The sequence below is a fragment of the Grus americana genome, chromosome 14 (assembly GCF_028858705.1).
Source record: "Grus americana isolate bGruAme1 chromosome 14, bGruAme1.mat, whole genome shotgun sequence".
NCBI classification, from domain to species: Eukaryota; Metazoa; Chordata; class Aves; order Gruiformes; family Gruidae; genus Grus; species Grus americana.
Genome location: NC_072865.1, coordinates 13249526 through 13266079, shown reverse-complemented (window position 1 = coordinate 13266079; position 16554 = coordinate 13249526). Strand labels below are relative to the sequence as shown.

Below are 16554 nucleotides of genomic sequence, written 5' to 3'. Positions count from 1 at the left end.
TTGCTTCTTTGGGGGCTAAACTTATCTCCACATATAGATAATGACTTGTCAGAAACAAAATGGCACTGCTCTCCTTGCCAACTTGTCCGAAAAGCAGACATTTTACAAGTTTCTAAATATTGTTCATTTAAGAGTTCTTCATTTTCCACAATGAAGACCAACAGTAATTGTAGCTCTTTGGGTAGGTGGCAAAATTGCTTCTTCTGCCTTTTGAGGTTGCAATCTAGTTGGATTTTTTTAATCTCTTCAATGTTGCATTAATCCATGAGGCAATGGATTGTTTGTTAACACTTGATAAAACCAGTATGAAAGAGAATAGGTGCTACAGTAATGAATGGATCTGCATGGGAATCTTATTTGTTTCCTCTTTGGTTAAAGCAACCATGTTAATGTATATCTAAAAGCCTTTTACCATGGGAACCTGAGAAGTGAGGAAAACAATAAAACTTGTTTTGTACAAGACAAAAATGTCCATCATGGGATTACAACATATGTACAAATCCAGATTCAAGTTATAGCCATGAATACTTTCTTATGCAGAAACTTGGCACGAGCTTGTCTTAAAATGGGTTATCCCATCCCATTAAAAAAGACTATGACCTATGAGTAAAGCTTGTCTGGAATCTTGTCTTTCACCAAAGTTTTATGGCCCAAAGGTGATGTAAGAGAAAGGAAAATGAGGAGGCCTTCAGACTATAGCATTCATCCTGTCTGGAAAAATCATGGGTAATTACAATTACCATCAGATCAGTAGCTACAACTTATTATGTCATGAATAATTTTAATCAGGCTTCTATAGCGCTTTGGGAAGCTGATATTTCTTGTTCTTCTTGCTAGCTGCAGTGTCATAGAAGAGCATGATGTCTTCTAATTTTCTTCCTTATGAATCACCTGCTGTAGGTAATTTTTAACAAAGGTGAAAGTCTTTTTCAAGACACTGCAAATTTTGTTAATCTTGTGGCAGCAAAGAATTCTTTTTAATAGAGCAACTGATCTTCTATCCTAAGACGAAAAATTACTTAGATTTTAAGTGTTAATCTTGGAGAGTATATGTCTTTAATTCAGATTTCAAGACAAGAACAAGAACTCTGGCTCCTGTTTCAAAATAAATACAAAGGCAGAACAGTCTTTTCCAAATGCTGAATGTTCTTCGAGATTCTCTTAAAGATGGGAAAATGCAGTAACTTGCCTTCTTTCAGCACAGAGCAAGTTGAATTTAAATAGGCTGCCCTGTAAACACATTTCTTCTCATTTTCTTTTCACAGAGATCAGCTGGAATGGGTAATCTAGTCTGCTAGTCAAATGAAGGAAAAGACACTTCAAATAGCATATTTAAAGAATGTTTAATTGAGGAAATGGGAGACAATTCCTAGGCATTAAAGTGTCTTGAGGAGATGCAATAACTTAGATGTGGTGTTTGATTGTGAAGATTTTAATTTCTGAACCAAAGCTTTTGGAATCATAATAATTGTGTTCAAACTGTTGTACTGTCAGAATGAATCACAAAACACCAAAAGAAGAGAACAAAAAATTCAATTGCAGATGGTACGGACCTATGTTTTGTTGCCTGCTTTCTCCTGGTATTCTTTAAAATATACTTTGTCTGCTTTAAAATTTTCCAATAAAATCGTCAAAGCATTTTCTATGATATTAGGCTTTATTATCCCTCTTTAATTGCATTCAAATTCCTCAAGTCACCTCATTTCATGCAACTCTTAATTGGTTAATCTTCATCCATAATATTTAATTATAATCTTCAAATATGTGTGATTTTTATCATGTTCATTTTACTACGCCCAGAAACCTTTTAGTCAATATTTGTATATAGATCACTCTCTTCATCTTTCTTGTCAGTCAGCCCCTCCAAACCTACTCTGGTTACTTTTCTCTGAACTCTCTCCAGTTTGTCATTAACTTACTAACAAGGGCCGGCACTGAATGTCGTATACAAAAGTGAATGTAAACCCAACAGTTGCTAAAAACTATTATTTCATTTTCTTAAAGCTCTGTAATGTTCAAGGAACTACTTGATATGTAATTAATGTATGGCCTGGATCTGAAGTACCCTTAGGATTAAGCTATAATGGTCTGTAAATACTCCAGAGCAGCCAGACAGGTTTTTACATCAATTTCACATTTCTGGAAGATTTAACCTATTTTTTTCTCAGTGTCTCAGATACAAATACAAGCACTGTGCACAGTTCAAGATAGCACAGCAACACGCCTGAATGAATGCACGTACATCAGGTAGCAGCAGCCATAAAAGCATTATTTGAGCTATCCACATTGCTTAATTTTAAGCACCTAAACTCAAATATCTGAGACAGTGACTCAAAGAAGCCTAGTTTATATGCTTTGACTCATCCTGTGGAGTTGTTGGATAACTAGGTAAGTCAACAGGCATCCTAAGTGAGATAGCCTGATTACTCTTTCAATAGAAAGTTCCCGTGTCATGCTTTCAGTCCCTGTGGTTTTCAAGTAGTTCCTACAAGCATCAGTCTCCTCTTGCTCAGTAGGTCTACTGATGTCTGTGATACAAAAAAGTCAGGCTGACTTTTGCTGTGGCTGTTTATCTGCTTAGTGTAAGGTTTTAGAATGTTTAAAGGCTTCTGCATCAGCACTAACTCTGGGGTAGTCCTGGAGCAGTGATGTGGAAATAAGGAAAAACCAAAGAACTCATCTCTGCGTTGCACAAAGCCAGAACTGCCAACAGCTAAAAACTGGAAATGGCTTAAGCTAGACTTACTGGTTTGAAAGAGAATTAAAATATTTCAGTTGCTTGCAGTTTTGTAATTCAATGTAATTTATGAGGCAAATGTAAGATTCATTGTTTAGGAAATCTCTGTGTCAGCAGTGTGGAGATCTGCTTGCCTACAGGTTACGGTAGGTCTGTGGCATCTGGAGGACAGCAGAGAAGGGCAGGGAGCGTGCTGGAAAACAGGACCTGACCTACTGTCAAATCTCAGAGGTGAAAGAAAAAGACAGCTTTTCTCTGGACCCAGAAAACATCATATGTAGCTCGTTCAACCCAGAGCGAACCTGAAAGTTTGTAGACTAGAAAGCAGGATGAGAGGAAAATACCATCCTGCCAAGGGCACAGTAAGCAAAAAGAGATTTGTCGTCAATGCTTTCATTTAAAGCCTTGTTCAGCAGTACTGAGTTTTCACTTGTTAAAGAGCCTTTTCTTTCTGCTTTATTATTTTTGTTTTCTAACAAAGCATAACTTTAAAGACTAGGATCCTGCTGGAGGCTTTAACGGGTTCATTTTATACACCAAAAAAAAAGAGGGTCTCAATCCTGTGGCCCACTTGAAGTCTCACTACATTCTCTCAGGCAAAATTGCAATCACTTTTCTTGGGCATAGCAATATCGAAGCTTCTGTACCTCAGAGGTACCGTCTCTGAATGGTGCATGAATTTCATCAGCCGGGGGGCTGAAGGTCTTCCATGGAGACCAAGGATCCTCACTGTAGCAATACACACTGACTGACTAGCTCGCTGCTCTTTGACTTTTAAGTACTGCTGCCTGGACCAGATGAGTGTTGAAAACTTGACATTTTTCTTTTGCATTTAGTCAGTTCAGCATGTCACATATTTCTTCACCACACAACCAGCATGTTCACCATAAGATTAAAATACCCGTTTTAATTATTTCTTCATAATTTTGGTACCACAGATTTCAAGCAGTTGCATGGTGACATAACAAACCTGAGTGTACTGTTGCTTTAGGCCATTTTCTCAGCTCACTTGTAGTTTGAAGAGTGCCTCAGCTTGCACAAACAGAAGGTACTGTCTGTGCATTCACTAAAACCCACTGTTAATTCAGGTATCCATAGTTAAACTAGGTACAGAAATTCCATATACCTGAAGCACATACAAAAGTTATACAGATGACAGAGTAGAGCAGAGGATGCCCACTGCCAGTGATAGCCCCCTACAGAGAACAATATAGCCATGTTTGACATTAAGCCAGGGAGAGGCATTGGATATTTCCTGATGGATAGTAAGCTGCACTGATATAGCAGATAATAATCCTGAAATCGTTGTAATTTATTCATATTGCTACTTGTATAAGAAATAATTCATGTTTTAATTGAGCAAAGTTCATTCTTTGTGGATGTCATAGGAATGCACCTTCAGCCATGCAAGAGCTAGAGATCTTCAGGAGATCATAGAATCATAGAATGTTTTGGGTTGGAAGGGACCTTAAAGACCATCTAGTTCCAACCCCCTGCCATGGGCAGGGACACCCTCCACTAGCCCAGGTTGCCCAAAGCCCCATCCAACCTGGCCTTGAACACTTCCAGGGGTGGGGCATCCACAGCTTCTCTGGGCAACCTGTGCCAGTGCCTCACCACCCTCACAGGGAAGAATTTCTTTCTACTATCTCATATAAATCTCTCCTCCTTCAGCTTAATCCCATTACCCCTTGTCATATCTCTACAAGCCCTTGTAAACAGTCCCTCCCCAGCTTTCTTGCAGGCCCCTTCAGGTACTGGAAGGCTGCTGTAAGGTCTCCCTGGAGCCTTCTCTTCTCCAGGCTGAACAACCCCTACTCCCTCAGCCTGTCCTCGTAGGAGAGGTGCTCCAGCCCTCTGATCATCTTCATGGCCTCCTCTGGACTCGCTCCAATAGGTCCATGTCCTTCTTGTGTTGGGGATCCCAGAGCTGGATGCAGTACTCCAGGTGGGGTCTCACAAGAGCAGAGTAGAGGGGCAGAATCATGTGCTGGTCACACTTCTTTTGATGCAGCCCAGGATATGATTGGCTTTCTGGACTGCAAGCACACGTTGCTGGCTCATGTTGAGCTTTTATCAACCAACACCCCCAAGTCCTTCTCCTCAGGGCTGCTCTGAATCCATTCTCCACCCAGCCTGCAGTTGTGTTTGGGATTGCCCCAACCATGATGGCATCCCTTCCCTCCAGCGTGTCAACCATGCCACACAGCTTGGTGTTGCCGGCAAACTTGCTGAGGGTCCACTCGATCCCACTGTCTATGTTGCCGACAAAGGTGTTGAACAGTGCCGGTCTCAGTACCAACCCCCAAGGAATGCCACTTGTCTCCAACTGGACATCAAGCCATTGACTGCAACTCTTTGAGTGCGACTATTCAGCCAATTCCTTATCCACTGAGCGCTCCATCCGTCAAATCCATGTCTCTCCAATTTAGAGGCAAGGATGTTGTGCAGGACAGCATCAAATGTTTTGCACAAGTCCAGGTAGGCGACATCAGTTGCTCTTCCCTTGTCCACCAATGCTGTAACCCCATCATAGAAGGCCACCAAATTTGTCAGGCACAATTTGCCCTTAGTGAAGCCATGTTGGCTGTCACCAATCACCTCCTTATTTTCCATGTGCCTGAGCATAATTTCCAGGAGGATCTGATCCGTGATCTTGCCAGGCAGAGAGGTGAGACTGACCAGCCTGTAGTTCCTCTCGTCTTTTTTCGCTTTTTAAAAATGAGGGTTATGTTTCCCCTTTTCCAGGCAGTGGGAACTTCACCAGACTGCCATGACTTCTGAAATAAGATGGATAGTGGCGTAGCAATTTCATGCACCAGTTCCCTCAGGACCTGTGAATGCATCTCATCAGGTCCCATGGAAATGTGCACCTCCAGGTCCCTTAGACACTCTTGAACCTGATCTTATGGCAGTGGCTCCTAACCTTAAGGACATGGCCATAAAGTGGTCTTTGAAAACATTTTGTGAGGTTTTTCCATGTAAAAGCTGGTATAATCTTTGATAGCATGAAAATGTGGGGGATTTCTATTTGCAAAAATAGACTATAATGTGTAAGTAGCTCTGTGATTCTATCTGTTGTCTGTGTAGAACTGAGAACCTCAGAACATGAGCATTTTTTATAAAGCAGATGATGCTTGAGGGGGGCCATTTCCAAACATTTACATATGATAAAGTACAAACATTTGGTTTCATCTATTCATGATACTTTTTTTTTTCTAAGAGTTATAACCTAGTGGCAATTTAGGGGATGAAAGATAGAGCAACCAATGTCTTTATTTCGAGCTGCAAAGGATCCTGAGATGGAGCTTGCAGTGATTCAAGGAAGTAATGCTCACTGAACTAATTGGTTGGTGCTGTACTTCTAGGTGATAAAGCTTTCTGAATATCTTTCTCTAAGACAATCTAGGACTCAGACATACTGTGGAGTGTACATGAAAAATTACTCATTTATTCTTCTCTGGGGAGCAGAACAATAATTTTTATTAGCTCAAATTCGCCATCCATTTTGACCCAGTTTTTGTTTGAAATTTATCTTTATTGAACCCAAGAATGTGAAATGAAATTGTTGACACAAAGTCAATAATTTATTCATGTTCCCCCACAATCTCCAACCACAGCAGGATTTTTTTATGATCCTTTCTTCCCAGAAATGACTTCATAAACTCTATTTAGTTCAGGCCTTCTGGTCAGATATGATGAGTCCAATAACAAATTCTGGCAGACTTCACTTTGTTCAGCGCTAACTGCTTCTTTTTGTCTGCACTATCCTCCGATGGGCATTGTCATGCTACCACCATGCCAGGACAGCAAGGGAACACTTTTTAAGTGTGCTGTTGATAAATGGACTGGTAAAGGAGAGAAAGTACTGAGAAACTTTTGTCTTAGATCATGTCTATAATGTGCCACAGCCCTGATGCCACGTGCTATAAGAATCAGATTTCCAGCTTTCCACCTATTGAGAACTACCACATCTTGTTTATTTTATTGGACAAATGCGTTTGCCCTTCTTACATGTTTCTCATCAGATCAGCTTAGATTTACGAAGCTCCTCTGTTTATTTAGCAACCGGAGCTTGTGCTGTGAACTTTAATCACTGAACAGAAAACCGGCAGTGTTCCCAGTTACAAGAATTGCTAAAAGGAAACTGCTTTGTTTGAAAAATCTTGTTAGGCAACTGGGCCAGCGCTGCTGTGGGGTGCACCAGGCTCCTTGCGAAGTGCTTTTCTTCCTTTCATCCATTGGTAATTCTCTACAAAGTTGTAGAAAACCTTTGTACTGTAGGAAATTGTTAATCTTACAGCTCCAGCTGAATAGTTCTTTCAGGAGAAGAAAATGTGTTTCTTTACCAAATTCAGTGCTCACTGGGAGAGAGGAACAGTCTATTCATCTGAACGCAGGTTTGGGATTCTAGCAATTGCTGAACTCTAGTCCCTGTGCTCAATAACGTTTTGCCTCTGATCTGAGAGAGGTCGTTTGGCTTTTCTGACTCACCGTCTCCTCTGCAATTAGTGAATGGGCAGAACTTGAAGCTTTATGTGTAATGTACGTTTCATGGGGAATTATTGAAAAAATATTGCAAATCTATGATTTTTGTGGATTATTGTTGCTAACCTGGTTTGTTAAGGCTGATGTGGAAGGCAGCCAGATGGGCAAGGCCCTTCTATAGCATTTTGTGGGCAGAAAAAAAATCGGAAGTGTGTTCCATAAAGTTCAGAATTGTGCAAGAGTTGACGTACAGAGAGGTAGGATTGCCCTGCAGAAGTCATAGCAAACATTATCTGCAAACTATATACGGTATCCAAATGTCCAGGATTGCAAGACAAGCCATCTGCTTGCCGTAAACTGCTTCTCTACTCTAATTTTTACGTTTTGAACAAACAAATTAAGAAGTTCTACCTGGAAAGCATTTGACATGGGGAGGATTCAGAGTTACATAGTTGTTTTGCTATATTACCATTAGTATCCACTTTGTACAGCAATAAACACTCAACTTGCACCTGCTGAAATACTTTTCAAATAGAAATTGATCTGGATTTTTTTTTTTAAATGTGCAGCAACATCAAATTAACTTACGACAAACCTCTGTTCTTTGGTGTGGTCTTTTATGTCTGCTGTTGAGCAAAAGAAAAAAAAGGACATGCAGATAAGCAGAAAGAGACAGAAGAAGAATGAAAAATTAATGTAAGAGGGAAAAACTATTGCTACAATACCATTATTTAGTAAGCAGCTCACATCTAGCATTACAGAGATTTAAATAGTTAGGATTTGGGGTTTTTTTTTTTTTTTTTTGAATAAGAAGTGGATACCACTGGGAAACGCACAGAATGTGAGCGTGTGCGTAACCTTTGCAGGAAGCTGTTATTTCACGTTGCTTTGCACATAAGGCTATCAGCCAAGAGCGAGGCTTTGCCTGCCAGCGTCGGGGCTGGCTCTCCTTCGCAGAAGGACAGGAAAGTAGGTTAGCGGGAAGTGGCCTTGGGCTTGTCTCTGAAGCTGTGCTTGGATGTGTGCTTTCACCTGTAGCAAAACGCTTCATCCACTATATCGCTGCTCCCCTTCTGGTGATACAAACGCTTAATTGAGAGACAGTATTCTTCAGGCAATAGATGAAGATGATTAAAAACTTAAGCAAAAATGAGACTCCGAGTCATTACAAAAAGCCTTTTGCTCTCTGTCTGCTAAAATATCACCAGCATTTTCCCTCTCACAGAACAAGACATAAGATGATTCTATTATTCATATTAAAAAAATAATTTCCTCTCAAAGAGTTAGAGGAACTGGGCCATTGTTGCCCATGCAGTTTTCCCATTAACTAATTTTAAAGCTTATTGTGCAGTTTTCAGTTTGCTTAGATGATTAAGAGCAGCTGAAGGACCAATTATTGAAAAGATAATGATGTCAAAAAAAGTTTGCCATTTCGTGAACCACTGAGCACCAGTTTGTTGATGAAATAGTAATTTCTTTTCCTTGAACCTCAAGGCTCTTTTTCCTTTTTTTAATTTTTTTTTTTCATTTAGAAGCTCTTTATTTCTTATCTTAACTTTTCCATTACATTCGGACTCTAGTTGCATTTTTTTCCTTAATATTAAGGGATCGTTTGCCTGCTGTTCTACCTCTTGAAGTTGTTTCTGTGGGCTAAGTTCAAGATTTGTAATTACCTTTTGAGAGCTGCAAACCAGAGAGACCTAAAACAAACGTACCTGAGATAGCAGTTTGTTTCTTTCAGGATCTGTATGTTGCTATGGGAAATAGTCACATAGTCAAAAATAATGGGGTTTTTGGGGGTTTTTTTGTGAAAAGTTTAAATTTCTTGAATAAGATACTTTAAAACATCTCTTTTAGCCTGAACAACTTTCTGTTGTTCACTTTTTTGCTGTGAACATTATAGGGCTAATATTAGAATGAAAGAGAACTTTTGTTGTAGTTTCTTTTTATTCCACGTAAAGATTTTATTTGAACGTGATATATGGTGAAATGATACTATGGAAGTGTCTCAATCATTAATTTCTAGCTGTTGTTCTGTGTCTTTCAAAAAAAAAATACAGCAATATGCCACCATCCCCATTTTATTTTTCTGAAACCCCACTAAGCAGGAGGCCTGCCTTCCTAATGTCACTGTTCACCCATGATGGTTTTTTAACGTAACAGGGAAGAACGTGCTTATGTTGAGAAATGCTGGAAAGATGTCCGAGTGGGGGACTTTGTGCAGCTGCAGTGCAACGAGACCATCCCAGCCGACATCCTACTGCTGTACTCCTCCGATCAGAACGGGATCTGTCACTTGGAAACTGCCAACCTCGATGGGGAGACCAACCTTAAACAACGACGAGTCGTGATGGGGTTCTCCGGCCAGGTAAGTGTGCTGGAAACGCAGCCCACGCAGCGCAGGGTTGGTGCGGGCCCGTTTGCACACCAGCTCCAGCCGTGGAGTGCACCAGCTCTGACGGGCTGGTTGCGCCGCTACAGCTGTGAAAGTGTTTTGCTGTTGGAGCTAAGGCCTGCGCGGAAAGCAGCAGTTTGTCCCAAAAGGGACGAAGGCACAGGGATGGCTGTAGAAAAGGAAGATTATCTCAGACAGTAGTTGTTTGCAGCAAACTGCATCAGCAGATGCTTAAGCAGCAGCGCACGGTACCACCGTTCGGGGCAGCCGCGAGTCTTTCCTGCGTATAAGCCATCCGTACCCACAGGCTGCCACGGCACACAGCGCATCCCCCAGCAAAGCCGCTGCTGCTGGGTGAATTATTTCTGCATGGGCATTGGAAGACAGCTCACGGCCCCCTCCCAAAGTGGCCGCAGGCTTCCTGCTGGGTTGTGCTGCTCTGCTGCCGCTGAGGGACCATCGCGCGTTTGCGAGGCAGGCAGACCTACGGCTTTCAGCTAGGAACTGCTCCGAGGCACGTGAAGTTGTAATGAGATAACGAAACCTTTTCTAGGAGTATAATAAACAATTGAATAGGAACTCAAGGTAAACTAAAATGTGAAAAGTTAAATAAAACTGGTCGGTTTGACATCAGTTTGATTGTTAGCAGAGATTCAGTTTGAATGCTTTTAATTCAGTTTGCATGCATTTTTTTTCCATAGGCCGTATCATTTCCTTTTTACAAACACTTTGCTGGTATATTCTCTTGACATCTGTTTGATAAACCTGAAGGAAACAAGAAAATATGACTTAGGGAGAGTTGTAGTTGTTACATTTTTAAATATCTTTTCAAACAGAGCAGGGCAGTTTTTCAAATAACACAGGAAAAATTTAAGTTGTAGCATGTGAAGAGAAATATTTTGTTTCGCTGGAATCGGCAGACAGGAACTCTAGAAAGCTGGCAGGTAATTCTAGGAATTACATCCATTTATTTAGTCATTAGTAGGAGTGCCATTAGGAAGAACTTCTGCGGTTATTGGTGGGTGAGACGCAGCTGCCAGTGAGCAACCAGATTTATTAAAGTACGCTATTTCCACGGCCAGTTGTGGTCAGGTACTCTGCTCCAGTGTTACTTTCTTCTTTGTTCAAATGGAAATCACTTTGCACACAAGCGAGGGCTTTTTCAAGTTGTGGATGCCGTAGTATAAAGCATACCTTTTCCGGTTCTTTCCAGTGATGATTAGGGAGAGAGTTTTTTCCTAAGAAACACTGAAAATTTTTAATATGTAGAGATTTATCAAAAAAACCCCGATAAACTGCTTGCTTAAGTAGAAAAAATAAAAATGCTACATTTGTGTCAAATGGTCATAATTTACTTATTAAATTTTGTATTTTTGCTTTTAGAGGAAAAGAGAGTGCTCTACTATCATACAAAACACAACCTTTTGCCTTAGTTATTTATAATATGAGGAAGTCGTTCTTTAAATCAGAAAATCCTCACACACTGAATTATGCTTCAGGCTGCCTACTCATGGTTATTTTCTTTACAATTTGAGTTATTATTTGGGTAAACCATATGCCCAGAGGTGTTTATACTTACAAAGTCTCGTTACGTTGGCAGAGTGGAAGGCGGTTCTGACCGTGGCGATAGCCAGTGCTCAGGAAGGTCGGAGCTTACACGGTCAACTATATTACCCTGTTATTTTAATGTGTTAGTGTAAACAGCACGGTGGCTAAAAAAAACGCGTGTGCTAAATATCACATGTACAGGTTTTAGTGTGCCCTCTTCTTCCTTGTTCTTTCAGCTTTGTTTAGTCTTGTGATTTATGTGCTTCATAAAACTGACTCAGATTTAATTGTGTCTATAAAGTGTGACACTTCAAGGAGGGAGGAAATACGTATGAACTAGGGTTAGTTCTTTGTTTAGGATATGCTTAGGAATACTGAATTCACATACCTGCGAAAGACTGAGAGGAAGGATTTTTTTTTTCCCTTTTATGCCATTTTCTGACTTGAATTTTCAAATGTAAAATTCTTGTCATAAAAAGAAAAAATTTTGAGAGAAGAATCATACTTCTCTACCCCTTTCTAGTTAGAAGCCTATTAGGTTTCTTCATCAGTAATGAGCTCTCAGGTGACTTTTGTCTTCCTGTTCTCCTGTTGTACAAATATTTCTAGCACAACCAAATATGTACTGATTTTCCTGTCGAGTTGACTGGGTTGAACAAGATTGAGTGGTGAATTATATTTCTTTTGGAGATTCTAAAAATATTCAGCCACATGGGTCAGAAGGTATACAAATGTGATACATTATTATTTATTATTTATATGTTATTATTTGAATGCATTTATTCAAATGTGTGGGCTCTTATTTTATGATTATACCATCTTGGCCTGTAACATAACTCTTCTAACATATTTCAAAATCCTGACAAATCCTGAAATTATTTTCATTTGAGCTTGCTTTTGGTTGAAGGCTGGTTTTGTTTCATAAATAATTTGAACTTTTTGTTACATTCACTTTAAATGAAGACAGATGTTTTCACTAATTGGCGTCTGATGTCTTGTCCAGTACACAGCATTTTTCTTCATGTAATTTAACCAGTTGTTAATCCAAGAAAGGAAAATCTCAGATCTTCACTCAGCCCCTCTGAAGCTTTACTTCAGGCTGAATGAGCTAAACCCCCTCTGCCTGTCCTCGTAGGGCAAGTGCTCCAGCCCCCAACTGTCCTGGTGCCTGTATTTAGCTGTTCTCAGTGTTTAGCACTTCAAGTACTCATTGGATTTGACACTCATTCTCAGTGTGTTTCCTCTTGCAGAATACTTCATTTGAACCTGAATTTTTCCAAAACACCATCATCTGTGAAATGCCTAACAATGATCTCAATAAATTCAAAGGATACATGTAAGCATTATCCATAAATGCCTTTTGTATCTGAACTTTAATATTTCTCTTGGAGAAACTGGATGGGCAGAACATATTGTGCAGAAATTGATGGACGTCACTATTATCTGTTCCTGGATTCAGAAGTCAATATAAAATGTAGACTGGAATCTGTGTTTTGAGGCAAGGCAGGACCATGGCTTGACGTTGAATTTGCGGTTGTTTCGTACAAACTGTTCTCACAAGGCTTCAGCTCTTTTCAGAATTCAGATACAAGCTCATTTATGTTTGACCTAAGGGTTAGGCTAGGGTAGATTTTAAATCTCAATCCTCCCTAATGTTTAAAGATATTCAGCTGCATGGCTCTAGTTTCTTCATATTTATGGCCCCAGCAAAAAGGTATCCAGGATCTAATAAACAAATCAGATTTTGTTCTTACAGCTAGAAAAAGCAAGCAAGCAAGAACAACCCTACTGAACCAATGTGTTAGACTAGTATAAAAGAGTGAGCTTTTTTGTTTTAGTGTAAACCTATGTATGTGAGGAAAAAGCCACATCCTCTGTTCCTTATGTTCTTTCTTCGTTAAATAATTCTGACACAGGTGTAACAGGGAAATCTATACTAGCAAATTCAGCAGATTTAAGCCCATTCCCTGGCTATAAGGCCAATTTGTATGGCATGGCTCATGTCCTAAACCCCTCTTACCCTCAAATACAGGGCAGCTGTTTCCCAAGGCCCTCTTCAGAGCAGGTGGTCCATGCTGATGCCCATGCCCCAGCAGAGAATTGTTTGAAATGCCCGCTGCCCCAGACCAAACGCATGCCCCACGTTATGCAAATAATTTAACTGTATGACTGTGCCAGCACCCCTATCCATGCCCCAGCTTTGTTAAGTTTGCGAGGAGTTAATGTCTCTGCAAGAATGCAGTGAGAGTCTTGCACCTGGAGTAGCTGCAAATGGCCGGATCCTCTAAGGTGAGTAAACCAGAGGGCTCTCACCTGTTAGCACTGGCCGTGCTTAATCTGGTCTTGAGAATTTATGCCCTGTAAGAATGATGCCTCTAATAGCAATGCCATTTTCCCTCTACTGTGATATCTTAAAAGGGAAAAAGAGGTCAAGTTTGTATTGATCGCTGGCTGTGGTTGCTGGCTTTGAGGACCATTGGGTATAATCTAAATTGAAGCAATCCTTCCAATTAGCCTGCTGTAGCATGGCACAAGAGCACTGAGATTATAGAAACGCAGGTGATATGTCACAAGAAAACACACACAAATACACACCCTTAGGACCCAGGACTGACTTCAAAATCTTCAAATCTCTGTTGAAAGTCTGTAGCAGAAATCTCTTTTGGAAATGCCTATTATCTCACCTGCTCGGTGGAATATGGAATTAGTTGCCTTTCTCTCACCACTTCAGGAGTAGATGAAATAATACGCAGGGAAAATTATTTACTGACATTTAGTGGAGTTTCTGTCTTTGGTCTGCTGCTGTTTGAGCTATTTTGTAAACACAAATTACTCGGAACAGGTTACATTTTTCTCCAAGAACCCTTAATAAATTATTGAGGCTCTATTGCCTTGCTATAAAAGAGTAGCAGTACTCTTCCTGCTAAAACTGATAAGAAAGAACTTAGTGATATCCATCTGACGTGCCTGACCACAGCAAATTCTGCTCAAGGTGCTACAAGAAGGCTTCTGTTAAATGACTTCATGAAGACTGAATCTAGATTCCCAGAAAAGCAGGTTTCTGGCATTATTTTTTTTAGAATTCTACCAGCTGTAGGTTGTAAACCATTTCACTTGTGTAGTTTGACGTCACGTCATCATGTGCAGCTGCACGCAGACATTGAACTGTACTTAGCTCTGAGATAGCACCTAACCTTGCCCTCCATTTAAATGATGCTGCAATTTACTGGTAAATGCAATGCCAAATAGCAAATAGAAAGTAGTAAAAGATACATATTCTAGAAAAAAAATTCTTATGCTGATATTTACATAACAAAACCAGATGGAGTGACTGAAGTGAAAAATCTCAGCTTTGGTAAAGATCTCAGAAGGAGCCTACCACAGTATATAATAAAAACTGTGAGCGAAAGTAGCTTTATGCTTTTGTTGTCAGAGGCCAGTAATGGATCGCCTGCCTGACAGAGCAATGGCCTTACAATTTCCATTAAGTTTTCATTGGTCTGTTCTGCTAGCAGAAGGATCTGGTGTGTGATGGGACATCTTCAGCCAGGACGAAAAGTCTTCCATCCAGTGTGAGAGTGAGGAAGAGAGCCTCAGCCTAGAGACTGTTCAAGTGAACTGAGGTTCACAAAGATGAGAAGCCTTTTGGTGGCTGACAGAGAGACCGAGGCTCTTGCAGGGTGAAGATGTATTCATCTGAACCTCTACCAGCAGGCAAACCCTGCTCAGCTTTGTAAAAGAATGTCATCTGAACGAAGTTGCATAATGTATCTTGGCTTCAATTGAGATACTGAATCTGCCAGAAAAAGTACTGAATGAAAGCCAAGCTTGCTTCATATCGACATCAGGATACACACACCATGCAAGTGGTCTTTAAGAGAGATTCTTGGACTTCTCTGTAACTTCTTACTGGAATCTTTACTGAAGCTGAGTGAAAAACAAGCAAAATAGCGCCTTCACAGTTCCTTGATTTCACCTTGAAATAGGCATGCACACAAAAATTTTGTTGAATACTATATTAGAACAGAAAAATGCATTGCTTTATTTTATTTCTTCTAGGGAGCAGCCAAATCATGAACGGATTGGTTTTAACATTGAAAGCCTCTTGCTTCGTGGGTGTACAATCAGAAATACTGAGGCTGCAATAGGAATTGTTATATATGCGGGTAAGATGTACTTTCTGTCTAGCTAAACATAGAATTTCCCTGTACGTATCCTTAAGTAAATATGTGTAGTCTAATATTGCACCAGAATTTGACGTTTTGTTTTAAGAACTGGTAGTGCATGGGAAAATTACATAACTTCTTGAAGTAAAGGTATTACTTGTCCATCTCCAAAGCCCAGAGTCCTGCGCTGGGTCTCTGGCAAGCGACAGTATCCTTGTGTATGTCAAATATCTTGCTGTCTTCGCAATATCTTGCAAAAATATCCAGACAAGTCAAAAATTGCTAAGGTGAGTTTAACTCTCAGCTCTGCAGCTCTGATTATAATACTAACTCCATCTGGCATAAAATCTACACGGCTGCCCTAAGGGAGGTCTCACTGGCTCCTCGGGGCAGAAATTGATGCTGCTGAAGATCTATCCAGAAAAAAAAAAAAAAAAGAAATCATCACAAAGCCAAGCCGTGCCAGTGCCAGCACACAGGCGGCAGTGAGAACAGCAGCTGGAGGTGACAGAAGAGCCGGCAGCAGCACAGGTTTGTGCTGACATAGACATAGTGTGTCCGTGCAACCATGAATTTCATGCAGTAGAGACACGAACCAAGCAAGACAGTGTCAGTGCCCAGCTCAAAAGCAGCAGTGCCAGGTTCAGCAGTGGGTCAGCTCATCTTTTCCTCAGCGTCTTTTACCGCTGCTTGTACTCAGTGAGCATGATTTATCATTGGCTTTGCCAGCTGTGCCCTCTTCTGCTCCAGAAACAGAGTATCAGCTGTCCTCTTTATTTGTAGATTAAATAAAAGTCAATTTAAACACAACAATTAATCCCATTATTGGTTATTTTTATCTTTCCAGCAGAGTCATGTCACCTGTTTTATGTTTAATCAGCAGCAGGGAGTTCAAGGCTGAGCCATCTAAGAGAAAATAGAAGTCACCATCTTGCAAGAGTCATTTAGCTTAGATTAATCTCTACCATCCGGATTATTTTACCTGATTCCTGGCCATTTTGTTTCACTATTGCAGAAGTGGACTTTAAATGACTATAGCTCCCATATGTTTTTAAAGTTGCCTTCACTTTTTGGGTCTTTCATTGCCTGTCTCTCTGAACACCACATGTAAGGATGGTGCCTACCGGACAGAGGAGGAGAGCCAGAGCCACACCTATCACTCTTTTTTTTGGAAGTAACTACTGTATAAAAACCTCTGTAGGAATCATTCCCTATAGAAT

At 40.4% G+C, this 16554-nt stretch overlaps 1 protein-coding gene across 2 annotated transcripts in view; it reads left to right on the top strand.

The window, feature by feature from the left end:
- Positions 1–16554, top strand: part of ATP10B (ATPase phospholipid transporting 10B (putative)) — a 154550-nt gene that overhangs the window by 104975 nt on the left and 33021 nt on the right. For both annotated transcript variants that reach the window (XM_054842253.1, XM_054842252.1), the window contains 3 exons: positions 9389–9593; positions 12419–12504; positions 15228–15334. In XM_054842253.1, coding sequence (XP_054698228.1) covers positions 9389–9593; positions 12419–12504; positions 15228–15334 — 398 coding nt within the window. The remainder of the gene's footprint in view (positions 1–9388; positions 9594–12418; positions 12505–15227; positions 15335–16554) is intronic.